At 35.1% G+C, this 19,535-nt stretch overlaps 1 protein-coding gene across 1 annotated transcript; it reads left to right on the top strand.

Annotated features, from left to right (window-relative positions):
- The first annotated feature begins 304 nt into the window (after positions 1 to 304).
- LOC134753636 (uncharacterized) lies at positions 305 to 18,971 on the top strand. Its single transcript, XM_063689572.1, has 3 exons — positions 305 to 520; positions 16,740 to 16,928; positions 17,644 to 18,971. The coding sequence occupies exons 1-3, from the start codon at positions 412 to 414 to the stop codon at positions 17,793 to 17,795; spliced, it is 450 nt and encodes a 149-aa protein (XP_063545642.1). The 5' UTR covers positions 305 to 411; the 3' UTR covers positions 17,796 to 18,971.
- Positions 18,972 to 19,535: the final 564 nt, after the last annotated feature.

The raw sequence follows: 19,535 nt of genomic DNA, 5'->3' as shown, positions 1-19,535 counted from the left end.
GACTGTACCTAAGACAGGTAAGAATATATCATAATAGGAACTATTTAAAACAGTGTCTAATTTAAAGCTTCTATGTGTCTATATAAGTATGACATTTTAACATCCAAGCCCAACACTAGACGTACAAAAACCGTTCGTGGGCGTTCTTTTATCGTCTAATTATTAAAACTGCTCACTAGACAATCGAACACATTTTGTCATTAAACCAATTGAAGCTATACCAGATTAACTGACAAAAGCATTACGACACCCAACCCTGAGCCCCATCTTCCCCTCCCTACGGCCATTGCATAAAATGGCGCGAATTTCAAATTCCGAACTCAGTCGCTCGAACGCGGAGCTGTCAGCCAGAAGAGCGCGCGTAACTTTTTTTTTCACACTCGTAAGGTGTTTTTTATTTTAGTTTTAACCATGAAGGTTTTCGTTGTTTTCGCCGTTCTCGCTCTGGCGTTCGCCGAAGAAAAGGAGGAGGATAGACCGAAGACTTTCAGGAGGCTGATCCCTGCTGATGTTTTGAGAGGTCAGTGTCTTTGAATGAGTGAATGATAGTGGTGTTACCACATATAGTTTTTATAGGTAAAAGTTTAAGGAAGTGTTTGGAGGAAATCATAATAAAAATGAAAGTAGTAATAAATAAGATTTACTGGAGCCTAAAGCATAAATTCTCTAATATAATAGTTTCTATCTGATATAATATTTCGAGTAGTTAGTTATAATGTAAAGTACAATATACGTTTTTGTAAGATGTTTAATTTAATGAATATTGGAAAGATCCTAACTGCCTTTTCTATAAAAGTCATATATATATATATATATATATATAAAAAAAATAGTGATAATTAGTGTTATTTCAAAAATACTAATAATAAAAACTTTAAGCAACTGTGGGTCATTCAATGAAAGTAAACAAAAAAAATATATATATATATATGAATTTCATGTTAACAATTTTTGTTTTGTACAATAAAGTGATTTACTACTACTACTACAAATTAAGATAATAACCTAATTAAGTTAAACCAGAATAACAAAAAATGTGACAACTGTATTATAAACTAGACTATTAATATTTTGGCACATATGTTAATGATACATGTTAATCAAGTAACAATTTTTATTTTGTCCCTTTAGTTAGATATTTATAAAAGAAAAATATCTACTTATTTTTTTGTAATGAAACTAGGTAAATTATGAGTGTAATGAAAAAGTTTTAAAAGAAAAAAAATCTCTCTCTAATATTGGTTAAGGTTGACGAAGGTTAAGAGAATGCATTTTGGCATTAAGTCCACCTTTTGTACGATAAATTTTTCTTTTGTGCAATAAAAAATTAATAAATAAATATTTTAAGAATGATTTATTTTAAAAATGATTTATGACGCTTGTCATATTTTCATAGAAATATTACGTTAATGATGACATAGGGCCACCCAACACTAGCGTTTTTTAAAGCGCCGGCGTCTAGTCAGCGCTATGGAAAATGGCGTATCTGCTGAGTTGCGCCAACGTTGCGTCCAGCAGCAGCCATAGTTGACTGAACCACAGAATAAGTAATAGTATTGACATACAGAACGGCCACGCACCGCCCCGCCCCAACTCGAATTACCTCGCCCCGCGACAGCAGATTGACGGCCGTTTGCCGGCCGCTCAGTACTGTTTTTAAGCAACTTACACTATGACGCATAACGCCAGGTGCGCAGATGTGCCGTTCACACATAGAAACGCAAGTGATTTTTGACGTGTGAGTGACGCTCGGGCGACGCTAGCGTGGGGTGGCTCATAATGCGATGCATTAGCTTTGATCCAACTCTACAATATTTTGGTAGTGTGTTCATTCGAGTTGTAAGGTAAATGCCTCCGAGTCAACCAATGTAAAATATGTCCCAAATAACCACCGAAGCTTGAAATGATGACACAAACATTACGAGGCTAATTATATAGTAATTTTCTCATTTTGATAATTTTATATGGCAACCGAGCTTTACTAAGTGTCTAGAGTCCTAGCTAAATTATTATAAATAACTAGCGACCCGCCGCACGCACAGGTTACCGTAACAAATTACACACCTAAATCTTCCTCAAGAATCACTGTATTGATAGGCGAAAACCGCATGAAAATTCGTTCAGTAGTTTTTGAGTTTATCGCGAATATATACATACAAACAGACAGACGTGGTGATAAATAGGTAGATATTATAGGGCAATCTTACACAAGTCGACCTAGCCCCACAATAAGCTCAATACCCAGGAAGCAAAGTCAGCGACGTACAAGTGACGTCATTTATATGTCATAATGACGTAATGGACGTCATAATGACGTATAAATACTACCTGGGATAAGGGTTGGGTTGTGGGTATTAAACGAGTAAAGCACGGGTTTTGACGTGAAAAGTGTGGGAGTGCCACAAATAAAACTATATACCTAGCTATCACATTTTTGATACGATAATGATTTTGAGTCGGTTATGGTACAGGATGGTATTTAACAGGGACTAATTAAAACTACGGAAAATTAAATTTTAACTTAATACATTATTTTTCCCCCAAACTTTATTAGGTTCCAAATGCTCGGTGATAATACTAACAAAATCTTATTAACAAAAATTGAAAAAAAAAAAAAAACAATTAAGCCCTTAGTTTTTTTTTTGAAAAAATTGTTTTTAGTCTAAATACAGTCTAATTTAGTCTTAGGCACACGTATCAATATAAAAACTGAAAAAACTTGTAATAAAATAGGCGTAATATTCGTAAAAAAAAATGTCGAGTTTACGTACGAGAATCCATACATTCTAATAAATAAGTACCTATATACGCACGATTAACGTAGTTTTAACAGCCAGGTAATTAATAACCGCGAATTGACAGTAAAACGTTTCTGCAATGACAGCACGCGATCCATGTAATCGGGCAACGATCCACAATTATGTAAAACTGACATAACTGCCGTTACTTTCCTTTGTTTCTAGGCGATTCTCTAATTTCGGTTGTTATTATGGCCGGCGAGCCAGGCGCAAATTTCGTCAGTCATCGCCTCCCGGGCGAAAACTCGTATAGCGGTTAACGGCTATGTATGATGAACCCTCGTGAACGTCAGCTGCCGCTCCGTTGGTGGGTTGAGGAATGGCAGCCACCGAAACGCGTAACACAGGCTTTCCACCGCGATACAACCGGCTGACGATCTGTTTTATTAAAAATAGCATCTAAACTATCATCTGACAAAGTATCAAACGGGAGGCAATGACGCCGATGACTGAAAAGAATTTTCTTTTTTACATGTTCATGTGACCAGCTGACGGTCTTTCTACAGCGATACAATCGGCTGACGATTTTGTATAATCACAATATTGAAAACACATTTACATGACATTACAGTGTATATACATCACAATAGCATCTAAACTATCATCTGACAAAGTATCAAGCGGGAGGCGATGACAAAAATTTTTTATAGACTTTATTTGCTGCCATTCCTGAACCCACCAACGGAGCGGCAGCTGAAGTTCACGAGGGTTCATCATACATAGCCGTTAACCACTATACGAGTTTTCGCCCGGGAGGCGATTGGTCATGGAAATCTGTTCCTGGCCCGAGGTCTATTATTGTTACATTGGTATAGCTTGAAACTAAGACATAAAGAGGAGATATATAGGAGGAGGAGAGGAGGAGGAGAGGAGGAGGAGAGAAGGTATTTTATAGTACATAATGGTGCTAATTTACTGCCCTAGTGCGGCAGTTGGTTCGGACAAATGAATTAAAGATAACATTCGTAACAATAACAAGTACTTATAGTTTTTTTTTAAGTCCCCGGCAAGCTCGGCCGAATTGCACCTTACCATAAAAAATTTAAAACTGCGTGTTGGATTGTAATGAAACTTTGCACATACAATGACATGAGGTATATCTAGGTCTGAAATTAGTTTATATAGCTCCAGTTTATAAAACAAACGATATAGAGCAAAAACAAGTTTTGTATGAAAAACTATTTTTTTTAACTATGGTATCTAAAGCTACATAAACTAATTACAGACATACGAGTAGATATACCTTATCCTATTGTAAGTACAAAGTTTCAGAGCAATCTAGCTAGTCGTTTTAAAATGAGAGCGGAACTACGTTTGTATGGAGAACCGAGCTTGCCGGAAACCCTTAATCTCAAGTATATCGCATAATTTTCCAAACATGCGTTCGTGCAGACGTTCGGCCTTCAAAATTGTTAAATATACCTCTGTAGCTCTTTGGTATCTTAAAACTTAAATAATAAGTCAAAACAAGAACAATAATCTTCATATTTAACATCGTTTGAGTTATTTTCCATTCGTAACAACAACAATAACAAGTAATATTAGTTTTGTATAACAAATAACATTTTTATTTAATCTCAAAAATATCAAATAATTTTCCAAACATGCGTTCGTTCAGACGTTCGCCCTTCAAAATTGTCAAATACCTCTGTAGCTCTTTGGTATCTTAAAACTTAAATAATAAGTCAAATGTAAACAATAATATTTACATTCAACATCGTTTGAGTTATTTTCCATTCGCGTAAAAACTTTATTGGTATAAAAACACCATAACTTATGTAAATGGTATGCCCAGGTCCGGTCAACCTTTGGTTTTCGCACTACATAATTGTCTGGGTTTTTCCTATGGTTTGTGGTTAGGCATCATAGTAGGTAAAGTGATAATTACTGGGCTTTGGAAACTGTTGAGGTGTTCTTGGTGGTAATTAGGTAACCTAGCAGTTAAAACTAGCAATGTGCATTGTGCAAATTGCAAAAACCTCAAAATTTCTAGAACAACTGGAAACTTTCTTGGTAAAATTATCATGCAATTTACAGAAATACCAATTATAAAACAAGAGTTAAACGAATACTGCAAAACGTACAAGCAAAAAAACTTCAAAACCACTGTAACGAATTAGCCAGAAACCTGTTAAACGAACAAGACTAAGACCGAGGGTAAAAAGATGGCATATTCTAGGGCTGGACCAGAAACAATAAGCCCCCACGTAAACTGGTGTTGGTGCTCAGTGGAACACCACCCTAATACTAGCTGTAAAACCTTACAAATCTAATCCAAATTTAGGATATTTAATATTTATTGAAGAAACTTCTTTAGGCGCGACTAGAGGGTAACTCAGATTTTTTTCTGACGCAAGTAACGATCAGTAGTGACACACGCACAATAAAACACGTCAAAGTGCCAACATAGCGATAAACGTCATCGTTAAAGAAGTTTTACACTTCAATAGCGCGTAAAGATTACATGCACACACTTATTTATTATTCAAATTCATTAAATAAAAGTAGGTACATTCCGTCACACAATTCGAAATAAGTATTACATGACTTTACATTCTAGATGACAAAGTGCAACTTTGCCCACTGTGTGCGGCTTTGCCCTCTGCTCCAACTAGGGTTGCCATATGGAAGAATTAATAGTCCCGATAAAAATCCTGACATCACCCTAAAATCCTGACATTTCTTGTAACAGAGATTTGGCGTTACTTGAACGACGCTCCGGTGGCGCGCTGCTTTCTGCGGTGGGTCATTCCTAAAAATCCTGACACTTGCCAAGTCCGGCCGCAATCCGGACAAAGGGTCAAAAATCCTGACATGTCCGGACAAATCCTGACGTATGGCAACCCTAGCTCCAACGGATGTGGTGAAACAATATTTATTTTTGTTTGTTTGTTTTCAACGGACAAAACAATCAAATATTATCATCTTATTGAAGGAAATATGAAATCCGGTGGGTAATTGATGAATTGGTAAACAATGAATATTCATGTCAATCGATACAAAACGGCATTTCAGCAATCATAATGAGTCAATCGCACTGATTTGGTCGATTTTGATTGTTTGATAGAGAAATCGTATTAAATCGAATTAATTACTAATAACTGGTAACTCGTAATTAATAGAAGTACAGAGAACCCTGTTTTTAAATTACACTAACCGTTCCTACTTCTTATATGTGGTATTTTCTATAAAAAGGGACCTTATTGTCGATGGCGCTTACGCCATTATAAACGATGCTCCGATATAAATACAATGACGCGCGACGCTGTGCGGCGTAAGCGCCATCGACAAAAAGGTCCCTTTTCATAGAAAACGCCCCGTATTTCTTGTACCTATACCACAATGGTGACAAACAAGCTTGCGGCCTGCCTGATGTTAACCAGTCGAGGTCCCTTTGTTTGACATATTGAAAGTCATAATGTAATGATTTTCATATATTATCATTAGTCATAATTCTCCTCAGGTTATCCTATAGATAGGTTAGGTTAGGTTTGTTTTATGGCAATCCTGAAAAGATGCGTTTCTGAGAAAAACCAAATTATGACTAACGAAAATGTGGACAAACAATACATTATGACTTAAAACTATATGGGAAACAATCGAGACCCTAACCAGTCACTTAATGTACATTACTGCATAGCATAATATGCTATGCAGTAATGTACATATTGTCTGAATTATCATAGAGTAACTTATACTAGAGCGGTACTCTGTCATAGTAAATTTTGTAACCCCAGTAAATTCACTGTCATCTGTCGACACACTTTAAAACTAAAATGAAGATTATAAAAATACGATAAAATGTATTTAAATATGGATAAATGATTTTTTTTTATTTGCATTAATTATTTTTATGATTTTGACCCATGTTCTTTCACTGATATGCGTTAAAATTGTTAAATAACAAACGAAACCTTCAACACCATATCTAGGCCAAAGCTAGTAGCGCCCTTTGAACGAGAATCAAATTTTCTTGATTTTCGAGGCACGTTTTTTCCTTAGACTGTATCCATCTATTACGGAGTTATATCTGTATTTGGTATTATTAATCTTTTGTTTATGTCTGCAATCACTACATTAAAATTGTAAGCGCCAATAGGCTGAAGTGACTGCTTAGGGTCTCTATTGTTTCCCATGTAGTTTTAAGTCATAATGTATTGTTTGTCCACATATATCATTATTTATTGTATGCAATCTTGAGTAGGTATTTGTAATTCTTACAATATTGAAAAAGACCAGCTGTCATACACAGGCTGTGTAATTTGCAAGCCGTGTCACAATAGCGGACGTTGGCACATTGTTCCGTAGCTGTTGCGGGTTCGAATCCGGACTGATGCAAGTTCCTTACATGCAGATAGTGACGCCATGGAGTAGATTGATATCAGATTGATGTTAAAGGTATGTCTTGTGTATGTAACATGTCTTTGCCTATTGGTTTGGTTGTTTCGGTCAGATTGGCTCGTCAAATGGTATAAATTTAAAATAAAACCGGCCAAGTGCGAGTCGGACTCGCGCACGAACAGTTTCGTACCATTACGCAAAAAACGGCAAAAAAATCACGTTTGTTGTAAGAGAGCCACACTTAAATACTTATTTTATTCCGTTTTCAGTATTTGTTGTTATAGCGGCAACAGAAATACATCATGTTTTGATTTTGTCAGTTTTAATTGTCTAGCTATCACGGTTCATGAGATACAGCCTGGTGACAGACGGACGGGAAGCGGAGTCTTAGTAATAGGGTCCCGTTTTTATTCTTTGGGTACGGAACCCTAAAAAAACTACTTAGCTAAGCAAGCAAAGCAAAGCAAATCAGTGCTTATTTTAATTAACAAACAAATAAAAAATTAAAGTGTTTATCAATTCAATGATTTGGACAGTTGTTTTTTTAGAGCGCTATTTCCTTTATTGATAATAGGGTAACTTTTTTATGTAAATCTTACAGGCGTACTCTGATTTTGATAACAGTTTATGAATTAGACTTGGATTAGTTATGGATCTGATCTGTCAGTGTCTTTCTTTAACCAAAAATGTCACTTTTGACACTGACAGATCAGACCCATAACTCCATACTCCAGACTCAGATCCATAATCCCGATCTAATTCATAACCTGTTATTAAAATCAGAATACCTACACCTTAAGGGGCCCACTGACTATCAGTCCGCCGGACGATATCGGCCTGTCAGTTAGAACAAAAATTTGACAGTTCCGAACAACTGACAGGCCGATATCGTCCGGCGGACTGATAGTCAGTGGGCCCCTTTAGATTGTCTTTGATTTTATTTCACTATTATACTAGAGTTAGACCAAGACCAAGTGTTATTTTTAACGTCAAACTTCTATGAAATTATGACGTGTAAATAACACTGGTACTGCGTAAGCTATCAAAATCATTGTACTTTTTTTTTTACATACACACAACCATCAATGAGGGCTAACGCGTATGAATTCGCCGCTAGGGGCGCTAGTGTAGATGGTGGTCTTTTCCATAGTTCGAAATGTCAAATGTCACTTGTCACTTCAATGACTGACAGCTGTTCTTTAGTCTTTTGGACCACCATCAACAGAGGCGTCGACTTCCGGTTCGAGCGCCATCTTGATAGTTAGCATCGTGATTAATTACTTTGTTTTTTGCTTATTAATATTGTTTAAAGTGTAATATCGATAGCTTATTATACAGTAAACTAATGTGGTAGTGTGCAGTGAATGGAGAATTAATTTTGAAGCGCGTTTAACCACCATCTTGGAGTCAACGGCCGGTAGTCCACGTGCTTCTTGTAAAGACTAGCTATCGATTTACAAGAGCTAACAAATCACCGTACACTGTCTTGTACAACCGTACAATTTTTGTCGTTTGTAAACCTCTCAATACCTTGATACTGGCGAAATAGTCCCACTGGGCTGAAGCCATAATTTTAAAAGAAGAAGAAGAAGAAGAAGAACAGAGGCGTCAACTGGTGAGCAAAAAAACGATAGCCCTCATTACAGGAAATCCTAATTCGACAGTATGGAAAGTGACACAAAAATAGGTACAATACATTAGCTTATTACTTGTCTTGGTATAACTAAATCTATTGACATACCCATTTCCTTAAAAGCAAAGATTCATTGACTCTGTATTAGATGCTTTTGCGTAAAGTCGACACTGACAGTGACAGTCCGTGACAGCTCTTTCGGGTTGTAGAAAGATACCTACTTACTTCCTTACCTACGTACATTTTATGTCAAACTGAGCAACTTTTACCATGTAAAAATAAAAATTGTACCAAATAAAAATTGTGTGATCAGGCCGATATTTTCCATGGGACAACCAACATTTTATATTGCATTATAAAATACAAAAAGTCAATCTTAAAGCTTTAAGTTCATTAACCCAAACCAGTCAGTTGACTTCCAAAAGTTGCATTAAAAACCACAAAACCAGTAGCGGAGCCAAAATATCAAATAGGAGCCTTATTGCAGTGATCCAGGGTCTATAATCGCTTAATTAACCTGGCAATATAATGTGTTTATAGATTACCCCGTTACAATGTTATATTAATACTCATGATTGTCTGAATGTTCTCCATTGTTTAACTCCAATTTAAGATTTAATTTTGTCGTAATAAGAAACAAAGTTGTGTGTAAAATTTAATGAAATTAAGTCATTATCATTTAAGTTTGTTTTAGATTATGTTTTGAAAAATTAGGTCAATTAGACTAGTTTTTATGTTTTATATAAATTCTTACTATTTTTCTTATTAACAACTTACTTACGTCAAGTTTGTTATTAATGCTATCTGCAGCTTTACTCTTGTAAAATGATTGATTTTACCCTTACTTAATATACAAAGTAGAAAGGCGGACATACTAAATTGTGCAAACAGCCATTAAAGTTAATATAAAACTAAAGATCTAAATCTATCAAGATCTACATACTGGTAGAATTTCCTTGCTGAATTGCAATACTTATGCATTGAACAAATAAGCTGCGAGGAGCCTACAGGTGTATTCTGATTTTATTAACACTTATGAATTAGATCCGTCCCATAACTAATCCAGATCTAATAACTAACCTGTTATTAAAATCACTATACGACTGCTAGCCAAATGGTGATCGTTTATTGGCCGGGCTCTGAGCAATTATTGCATTAGATAAAAAAGAACGCCATCTATTTACACTTGTCATCAAGTTATTTGCGAATAGATAAATAGGAATTGTATCGTATAAAATATAATTTGAAATAAGAGCGCATTCTGACTCATACTGATTAATCATATGTTATATTCTTGTCGCCGTATAATGGCCACTTTTATATTCTTAAGGACACCAGGAAATGAACTAATTTCACACTTATTTGTTGCGGTTAGATGTCGATTGAATGTCATTTATTCTAATGACTAATGTAGGACAAAAAAATGTAGGCAATTAAAAGCAGTACCTACAATTAGTTCAAAGTTAAGACAAAATAATTTTAATTAGGATTTCGCAATAAAAATGTCCCAATAAAGGTACAGTCTGGCAAAAAAGAGTAGAAATTAAAAAGTGGAAACACTGTAATGTCGTCCCTTTCAAATCAATCTAAGAAAAACGGGACGACACTATAGTGTTGCCACTTTTTAATTTCTACTCTTTTTTGCCAGATTGTATAATTTAAATTAATGGATGGACTGTGTAATTAAACTATTTTTTATCAAGCACAGATGTCTGCAAGCGATACTACAAATTATTAGATAGGAAAATTGGAATCACCGAAATGTGTCCCGAAGGTAAAAAAAGAAGAAGAAGGTCCCGAAGCGAGAATTTTTCAATTACTAATTTACCAATTAAAATACACAGGGTTGAAAAAAATATAAAAAATATGGTGTGGTGCAAAGTTACAATCTAAACTCAAAATATGCCCACTAACGAGCAATGTTTTCAACAACAAAAGTATATGTGACGAATGACTAAGCACTGAACTGGATGTTATGTTCAAACTAGATAATCCGCTTTTGGCATAATTACATAAACATTGATTATCTAGAATCACTGCATTTTAATGAACCAGTTGGTGTTCCGTACAACAATTATAATGGAACGTGTTTTATGCATTGAATTAATTAAGTTGATTTATAACACACATCTACGACGGGTCTCCATTGTAAATTAGAATATATCTAATATTGTCTTCGGTTACCGCGATAGTTACTCATGAAATAAAACTATGAAAACGGATTATATCGCGTATATTGAATTTATAATACACCTTTACAGCGTTCGTGGTCAACGGGTGACTAGTCAAACGAGCTGCTCTAGTTTTTCTGGCTTAGACAATAAGCTAGTCTTTGTAATAAACGTTTAAAAATAGATAAATAAAACAAAAGAAGACAGTTAGTTCTTCAATATTCCATGTTTCACGCAACATTTAATAAAACTGTCAGTTTCATAAATGTATTGCTTTAAATCACTTTCAGACTCGACTTCTAAGGAATATTATTTCTAAAGAACAATATTATATTGAAAATGTTCACGCAACTTTGCCCTCTTGCAGAAGTATTTATATGTATATCCTGTATTTATTTCGCAACCAATGAAGAGCATAGAGCATTGTTGTGCACAGTAAAGTTGTGATATTAGCGTCTTTCACTGTTTTTAAACAAGTTAATTACAAGTTAGTTACATAAGTAATTTAAATACGTAGGTACCTTTAGTATAAAGTAGGTACATTTAGTTTGTGTTTAACATCAAAACATTAACTTGTTTATCGCCAGTTAGGTGCTAAAACTCACCGTCTATTAACATTCAGTCGAAGTGAATGTACAGACCTTGGAAACTTCTAGAACGGCACTCTATATGCATTATTAATTTAGCTCACTTAACAAAAGTTACATAAGGTCATCTAAAGTTTTATAGTTCTTGCCCACAGTTAGACTGTTCAAGGAAAAAGCCAATTCCGGATGGGAAGCGGACGGGAATTCTGGGATAAAACTGTGACTATTTATCAAGATTGACCTGTGCTTTTAATTGATCTCATTCTATTGAAATGGTTTTGCGCAATTACGTAATAGATATGTAATCTAAATATGCATTACAAAAAAATCGTATATAAAATACAGGATATCCTGATATTTAGCTGTCTAATGTAATTTTACCTTATATTTTAATTGACGATATGAATTCAAACGATTTTATAAACATCATTAAATATTTACGTTTAAGTATGCTTCTTGAATTACCGTAGGTCTTGTTTCATTAGTTAACTAGGTTGTAGGTACTAACAAAGTAAATAATTATAATTGTTATAGCAATAACAACATAACGACAGTTTCATCACCTAAATAAGTATATTTAATGTCGGTAATGTTAATCTTTTGTGAGATGAGCATGGTATATGGATTTCCATTTATTTAATTATTAATATTCATATTCATTTTATTTGGTAATATTTAATTACATTAATTATTTATTATATTAGGTTATATTAAAAAAGAATGAAAGCAGTAACTGTTACGTGCATGCCATGTTTGCCTGTAATTGACATGTTCGCAAACCTAAATCAACAAACAATAAAAGTAAATGTTGCTTAGTATTTACGCCTTGTTTACTTTGAGATTAGGATTATACTCACATCACTATCATAGATCCAACCTATTGAAAGGGGTGTCTTACGCAAACGTTGCAAAATTCAAAATGGCGGGCTATCGGCCCAGTTCGCGCAGGCGCAGATCTAGACAGGCGCGGGAGTAGCTACTTTCACCCGGAGAATAGATCGTCACAGAATACCGTTATAATATAATCATTAAGTTAGAAAGATGTTTATTAGACACATTTTCAATTAGATAAATTAAATACTTTATATTGTACATACACCTCAATAAAAAAAGCAGTTACCGCAGCAAAACAATTGATTAAAGATACATGCCGAAAACAGACGTTAAAAGCGGTAAAAAGTAATCAGAAATGAATCTATTGAAATTCATGTCTATTGAAAGCATTCAGTAAAACAATTTAACATCCTCAAGAAATCAGTTTTGAAAAACCATTTATTTATCATTTTAATATATAGAATCAGCAAGTGTAAATAATATAAATACATATGGAAATGTTTTCAATATTATATAGTTTTGAAAGCATTGGGTAATATTAAATTTATCTCAAATTAAATATCAAAATGTCTGTTTTTATAAAACTACTTGATACTTACTTAGTTTTTAATTTTGCCCCATATTGGAATTATACGGTCTAGCTAAAAAGTGAAACTTCTGTGTTTATCTATTCTGTGGCGTGCAATACGATTTCACTCTCGCTTTTATACACCGTGACTACTGTTTGACTTCGTCGTTACATAAGCTGTGTCCACCGGAAAAGGAAATTATTCGATAATCGAATTTAATTTAATTCGATAATGTTACGAAATTAAACATCTGGGCGTTTTCTAAAATAGATATTGAAAACCTTATTCTTTCAAATCTGGACATTCTTGGGCTCATTCTATTCTACTCAGAATCGACAGCATTCTCCATCGTGCCATTAAAAAAAGATGTCCCAAAATGTCCATTCCATTACGTCACGTTAAAACTAGTGTGATTTTTTTTTCACTTGTATGTGTGTGACGTAGGGGAATGTACAATTTTCATAGAAATTTTTGGGACATTTTTTTAATCATCAGGATTGAATATGCGATTCTAAGTTGAAAGAATCCAAAAACACCAGGATCTGTGCGAATCAGGCTTTCAATATTTATTTAGAAAACGCCCATCTAATACCATTTTTAGCAGACTTCTACAATTTACATTTACATTAGAAATCAATCTCATTGACACTTTACAATTTATGCCGAAATTGTAAAGTGTCAATGAGATTGATTTCTAATGGCAAATAGTTTATTGCAACCTTTGCAATGTCATGATACTTTATTGAGTACTTGCGACCCGCCCCAGCTTCTCACGGGGTACAAAACCTTAACAAATTATACACCTAAACCTCAATCAAAAATAACTCTATTGACAGGTGAAAACCGCATGAAAATCCGTTCAGTAATTTTTAAGTATATCGTGAACATACATACACACAGACAGACGCCGCGGGGGACTTTGTTTTATAAGGTGTAGTGATCATAATTCACTCAAAAACCTGAGTCACTTATTTAGTTCAATAAAAAATATAATTATATATAATACATATTTATTTGGCAATTGCCCTTTAAAGTTTACAGTTCATACCACATAATGGACATCATCATATTGTGTCAACATTTGAACTTGCATTTTAATATATGTGTCAACATTTGAACAAGTGTCGAAATGTCCAATATTTAAAGCTTTTTACCTTAAACTTCCAGTAGTTATCAACAATACGAGTCCAATAACCCTATGATATAAGAAAAGTCATTTTTCCCATACATAGTTGCGGTGAGAATTGAGATCATATCATATCATCATTTGTTTGTTGTTCGCTTCTAAGTGTAAAAATATTTCTCTTTTTGTTTACAATACTTTGTTTTTTAGTTTATGATTACATATATTTGTTGATGATTCTGACTTTTTAAACCTATATTTCTACAACTTTGCCCAATATTGTACAAAAATTGTTTTAACTTTACTTGTTTTAACATCATAGTAAAAGGTATAGCTAGTTAAATATAATCAGAAACCTACTAAACTTGGAAAGTCAAAATATTAAGCATATTGATATCTGGAAGATTCCTACAACTTTGCCCACTCACCTAAAATATTTTCATGGTGCATGAAACCCATAACTCTGGTTTACGGTTAAGTTAGGTTACTTTGACATAATTTGCAGCGGAATTTCTCTTTTATTTCTTGTATACTTTGTAATAAAACTTGGACGAAACTTGTATATAGGGTCAAGAACGAAATAAGGGGATTCCGTTCTTTGACATAGTTATTGAAAGTCATAATGTAATATGATTGTCAGATTATCATTAGTCATAATTCTGAAACCGTTAACTTTTCAGGATTTTCGTAAGGTTATCCTATAGATAGGTTAAGCTAGGTTTGAATTCTGGCAAACCTGAAAAGTTACGCGTTTCTGAGAAAAACCAAATTATGACTAACGAAAATACGGACAAACAATACATTATGACTTAAAACTTTATGGGAAACAATAGAGACCCCGAAATAAGACTAAATAGGTGGAGAGGCAATTGCAGATGATTTAACGATATGGTACGTTACACTTACGACACATGTTGCGACACTATTGCGGTCTAGACGCCAGCCTTGGACTCAATGTAGCTTACTGGATACATTACTAATGAGCTTAGTAAAGCGGTTGATCAGCTGTGCTTAAGCAAAATTACCTTGAAATTAACTCAGTATTTTGCACCGTTTGTAATCCGGGTAGAACTTTTATTTTATTTTTTTATTTATTTTTGCATATAAAACTTCTAATCATCGTTCTAATTTCTTTGTAAATATTACAATTTTTATCAACGTAGACTAGTACCAACAAGGGCCTGACACTCTTTGATAGAGAAAGATAGTCTTATTGCGATTCCTATACGAGGAAAGAGAAAATAGTGCCATGCTTTGTCTTTATCACCGACCGGGCATTTTTTCATGGTCGGGTTATGGCATCATGTGGGCATTATTAGCAAGGAGGCTATGGCGAAATACCGAAATTTATTAAGAGTGAAAGAGAAAAGACATTGGACATGCAAACCGGATAAATTGCGTAGTATACATTTTATATCAATATTCTTTCTCTTACCCCCGGTCGCTCGGTGGCGCGTCTATAACTACTTGTATATACTGTCTATGAGTACCAAGCATAGACATATATGTATGTTTCATGAATGTTCATGTCAAATATGATATTATTTCAGAATGTTTTAAAATGAGAGCGTAATTTCGATTGTATGGGGGCAGCTAGTCCGTGGACTTGATAACTAGGATAAAATAACAATGTCCATAGTATTATCATTTCTGCGTTTGCGGTAGGCCACACGGCGGCTTTCTCAAGCTTTCTATCCAGTGTCATTTTACGAGTATTTGTTGACCATAATTAAGACGACTGTATCCGCCGTACAGTCGCCAACAGATATATCGAAGCGGCCAAGGTGTTCACAATATCTGAACACGCACTCTAACGCCCTAACAATAGAGGCGTGTTCAGATATTTGTGAACGTCTCGGCCGCTCCGATATATCTGATGGCGACTGTACCAACTGGTGACTGCTGTTATTACTCATTATGCATCCTCTACCGACTCCTCTTACATACGAATTTACAAGTGCGACAGGGAGGCAACACGTCGAACGTGGTTCGTGGTAGGCCCTCTGTTAAGGCAAGTGTGAAAGAGATGGCATTATGACCTCAGTAAGTATGGTAATATGGCGACTATAAGACTACCGGTCTTAGTGAGGCATCTTATTGTTTTCTTATTTAAATACACTTTCACGCTCACGCTTTTACGGGCTGTACTTTCGTATTATAAAAATAATGTTTTAACGGAGGTTATTACGTAGTAAAAAAATTAAAACTTGTCGAATTGTATTAAGTGTTTATATTCATAATAAAAATATGTTTTAACACGCAGTTTATTGGGTCAAACTTAAGTTTAACATTACCTATTGATATCACATATAATAGGTGGCTTTTAATATTTGATTTTATCTGTCTTTTTAACTTTATGTATGATTTTACCTTAAGTATTGTGAGCATTATACGATGTATTTTTAACGGACTAGTCTGACCAAGTTAATTCTGCATGGTATTTGCAATGACAAAGTGTAATGTAGTAGTAGTAGTAGTAGCAAAAGGCGGAATTATAGTAATGGAATTACAGTAATGGAAATATAACGTCATCATTAATATCAAATTTCTAAGAAATAATTTCTAATATGATTTTAAATGACACTCCCTTACTTTGTTTTGTCCAAGTCCGCGCAACCAAGATAGACAAAAACTCTATCATTTCTATTCTCAAAAATTTAACAACAATTTACTTCTTCCCCAGACTTCCCCGGAATGTGCTTCGCATCAACCCGCTGCGCGACCGTCGAGCCCGGCAACACCTGGGACTTGGCGCCGTTCTGCGGCCGCAGCACCTGCGTCGTCAGCGAGGACACCCCCCCGCGCCTGCTGGAGCTGGTCGAGGACTGTGGCCCTCTGCCGTTGGCTAACCCCAAGTGCAAGCTTGATACGGGTAGGTTGAACGCCAGGATCTTGTGTAATTAGCGATGATACCCCCACCAAGCCTATTAGAGCTGGTCGAGGACTGCGGACCGCTGCTGTTGGCTATCCCCAAGTGCAATGCAAACATGACACAGGTAGGTTCATCTGAACTTTTATATAAATAAAAACCTGGCCCTAATAAAGTCAGTGAGGTGCCTCATCGTTTATTGGAACTGGCCAAGGACTGCTGATCGCTGGCGTTGGCTAACCCCAAATGCAAGCTTGACACAGGTAGGTTGAACACCTGGATCTTGTGTAGTTAGAGAGAAAACCCTTCCACGCTTATTGGAACTGGTCAAGGACTGCGGACCGCTGCCATTTTCCATTCATCATAGCAGACAGTAGCTTTGGATTGGAGGACCTATCTATACTAATCCTAAGTGTACTCACGCAAACTTCAGCCCTGTCTGTCTACCTGTCTACTTATGGAGGACTTACCACGCTGGGTTTTCTGGCCTCATTCCAGAACTTTCTGTTCTCGTCATTTGCTCTGAGTTTCAATGACAGGGCTCCTTCCTCTACATGTAAGTAGGTTATAATCTGAAGAATAGGTGACACCTCTACGCCAGTAAACTTCAGCTGAGATTTGACTGTATATGTCTTGTGAAGTAAGCAAATAATTGCTAATTCCACCAAAAAATATTTACATTAACTTTTAAATTAACCATCATCTCTGATCTTTACAGACAAGACTAACAAGACCGCCCCCTTCCCCGGCTGCTGTCCCATCTTCACCTGCGAAGAGGGCGCCAAGCTGGAATACCCCGAGCTCCCCACCCCCGCCCCGGAAGAGGAGAAAAAGGAGGAGGAGATAAAGGAGGAGAAGCCTAAAGCTTAAACAAGAAACCACCAATATAAGTTACATCGAACTTTCAACAACATAATCAAAATTACTAGGAAACAAATTTTATAAAAAATATTGCTTGGGCGCCGTAAGCCTTTAAGAGATTGCATATACTTGGGAAAATTCGACCCATGCCACCGTGATCCGCGTGACCGCGAATTGCGTTCCCAGCCCTAGGCACCGGAGGCATAGGTCACTTTTTCTTACGTATATGATATCTATTTCAGTTTATAATCATACAAAAGCTGAAAAACGATGTATCCGGTTAGAAGGACCAACAATTATAAGATCCTGATGGAAGGACCGCCAATAAAATTCTTGTACAGTCGTTATAATTTTTTTTAAGCTGTATAAGTTCTGCTTGGGATATCCGGTTCAGAAGGACCATTAAAGCAGCATTTTATGCTGTTGGATAAAAAATGAGGACAGCTAAACTTAAAAAGGAATCAGAACCATATCCATCAAGACACGTACGCAATAATCAATGTAGGCGTACGTATACGTAATGGCGCGTGGATTAAATTTCACGCCAAAAAATTACGACGCTGGTCGTTGTAACTTATAAAAATGGGAATGTTCTTTGGTTTCTAAATACGTAATAGTAGTGCGTTAAAAATGAAAGTGATATTTTAATTTTGCTGTTAAACCTATTTACGGGTGATTTTGCCCAGTCTTTTTTAAGAAACTTGGCGGTTTAAAATAAAATTTCATTTTCATTTTGAACAAGATTATTCTTAATCGCATAGCGAAAAATTGGTCTCAAAATCCTATACCAAATTTATAATTGTATGGTTTTATACGGTTGAGTCAGCATACTCTCAAAAATTGGAAAACGTGTTATAACAATGTGTTGCCAAATAAAATAACTCAATTGTGTTCTCCATTGTTAAATTTGGTTCAATGTATGATGAATCGTGAAAAAACTGTTCATTGAAATTTGTTGAGCAATAAAAGGGACAATGGACGAAATCTACTTCCTATTTCCTGCCTTTTCTGTATAAATCATGATAAGTTTAACGAATTGTTCAACGTACCCATTTTTTTATCGTCCATCAGCACGAGATTTTTTTTATGTGGACTTTTTAGAAGTTTTTTTATTCGAATACCTGAATAAGAATAGTTTGTGATATTGACAAAAAGTTATTCAATAAAAAATATAAAATTTCTAAATGTTGCAGTTTTATTTTGTATTAAGTACCCATAATCATCTAATATAATGTATTAAATATATAATCTTATACCTCTAAACGAGTAATATATATATTTATATTTAGGGGATCTCGGAAACGGCTCTAACAATGTCGATGAAATTTGCTATATGGGGGTTTTTGGGGGCGATAAATCGATCTAGCTAGGTCTTATCTCTGGGAAAACGCGCATTTTTGAGTTTTTATATATTTTCAGAGCAAAGCTCGGTCTCCCAGATATATGTATGTTTTTTATTTTTGTCGATTTTTGGAAATAACTTTTGTTTGAAATTTTTTTTTTGTCTTTTGTTCTAATTAAGAAAATATTAACGTTAGAACATTCCTGAGAAGTAAGCCTACGTGGGATTTCAGGGTTTGTCCAATGGCTAAGGTCACCCTGTATATTAAAACGGGTTGAGGAGTGTAAGTATGTAAATATTCTTTATTGCACCAAAATTATACATTTTACATACATGTAAATCTACAAAGAAATTTTAAAGAAAAATAGAACCAGGTAACAACAGGCGGTCTTATCACTAAAAGTCAT

This window comes from Cydia strobilella, chromosome 27, assembly GCF_947568885.1.
Source record: "Cydia strobilella chromosome 27, ilCydStro3.1, whole genome shotgun sequence".
Lineage (NCBI taxonomy): Eukaryota > Metazoa > Arthropoda > Insecta > Lepidoptera > Tortricidae > Cydia > Cydia strobilella.
Note: the sequence above shows the minus strand (reverse complement) of the source record. Positions and strands in the feature narration are given on the sequence as shown.

What these genes read in the sequence shown, in the direction of transcription:
- LOC134753636 (XM_063689572.1), top strand. Translation starts at nt 412, where the DNA reads ATGAAGGTTTTCGTTGTTTTCGCCGTTCTCGCTCTGGCGTTCGCCGAA. An exon ending in CCCTGCTGATGTTTTGAGAG is followed by an intron (nt 521 to 16,739) that starts GTCAGTGTCTTT and finishes CTTCTTCCCCAG; the next exon opens with ACTTCCCCGGAATGTGCTTC. An exon ending in CAAGTGCAAGCTTGATACGG is followed by an intron (nt 16,929 to 17,643) that starts GTAGGTTGAACG and finishes TGATCTTTACAG; the next exon opens with ACAAGACTAACAAGACCGCC.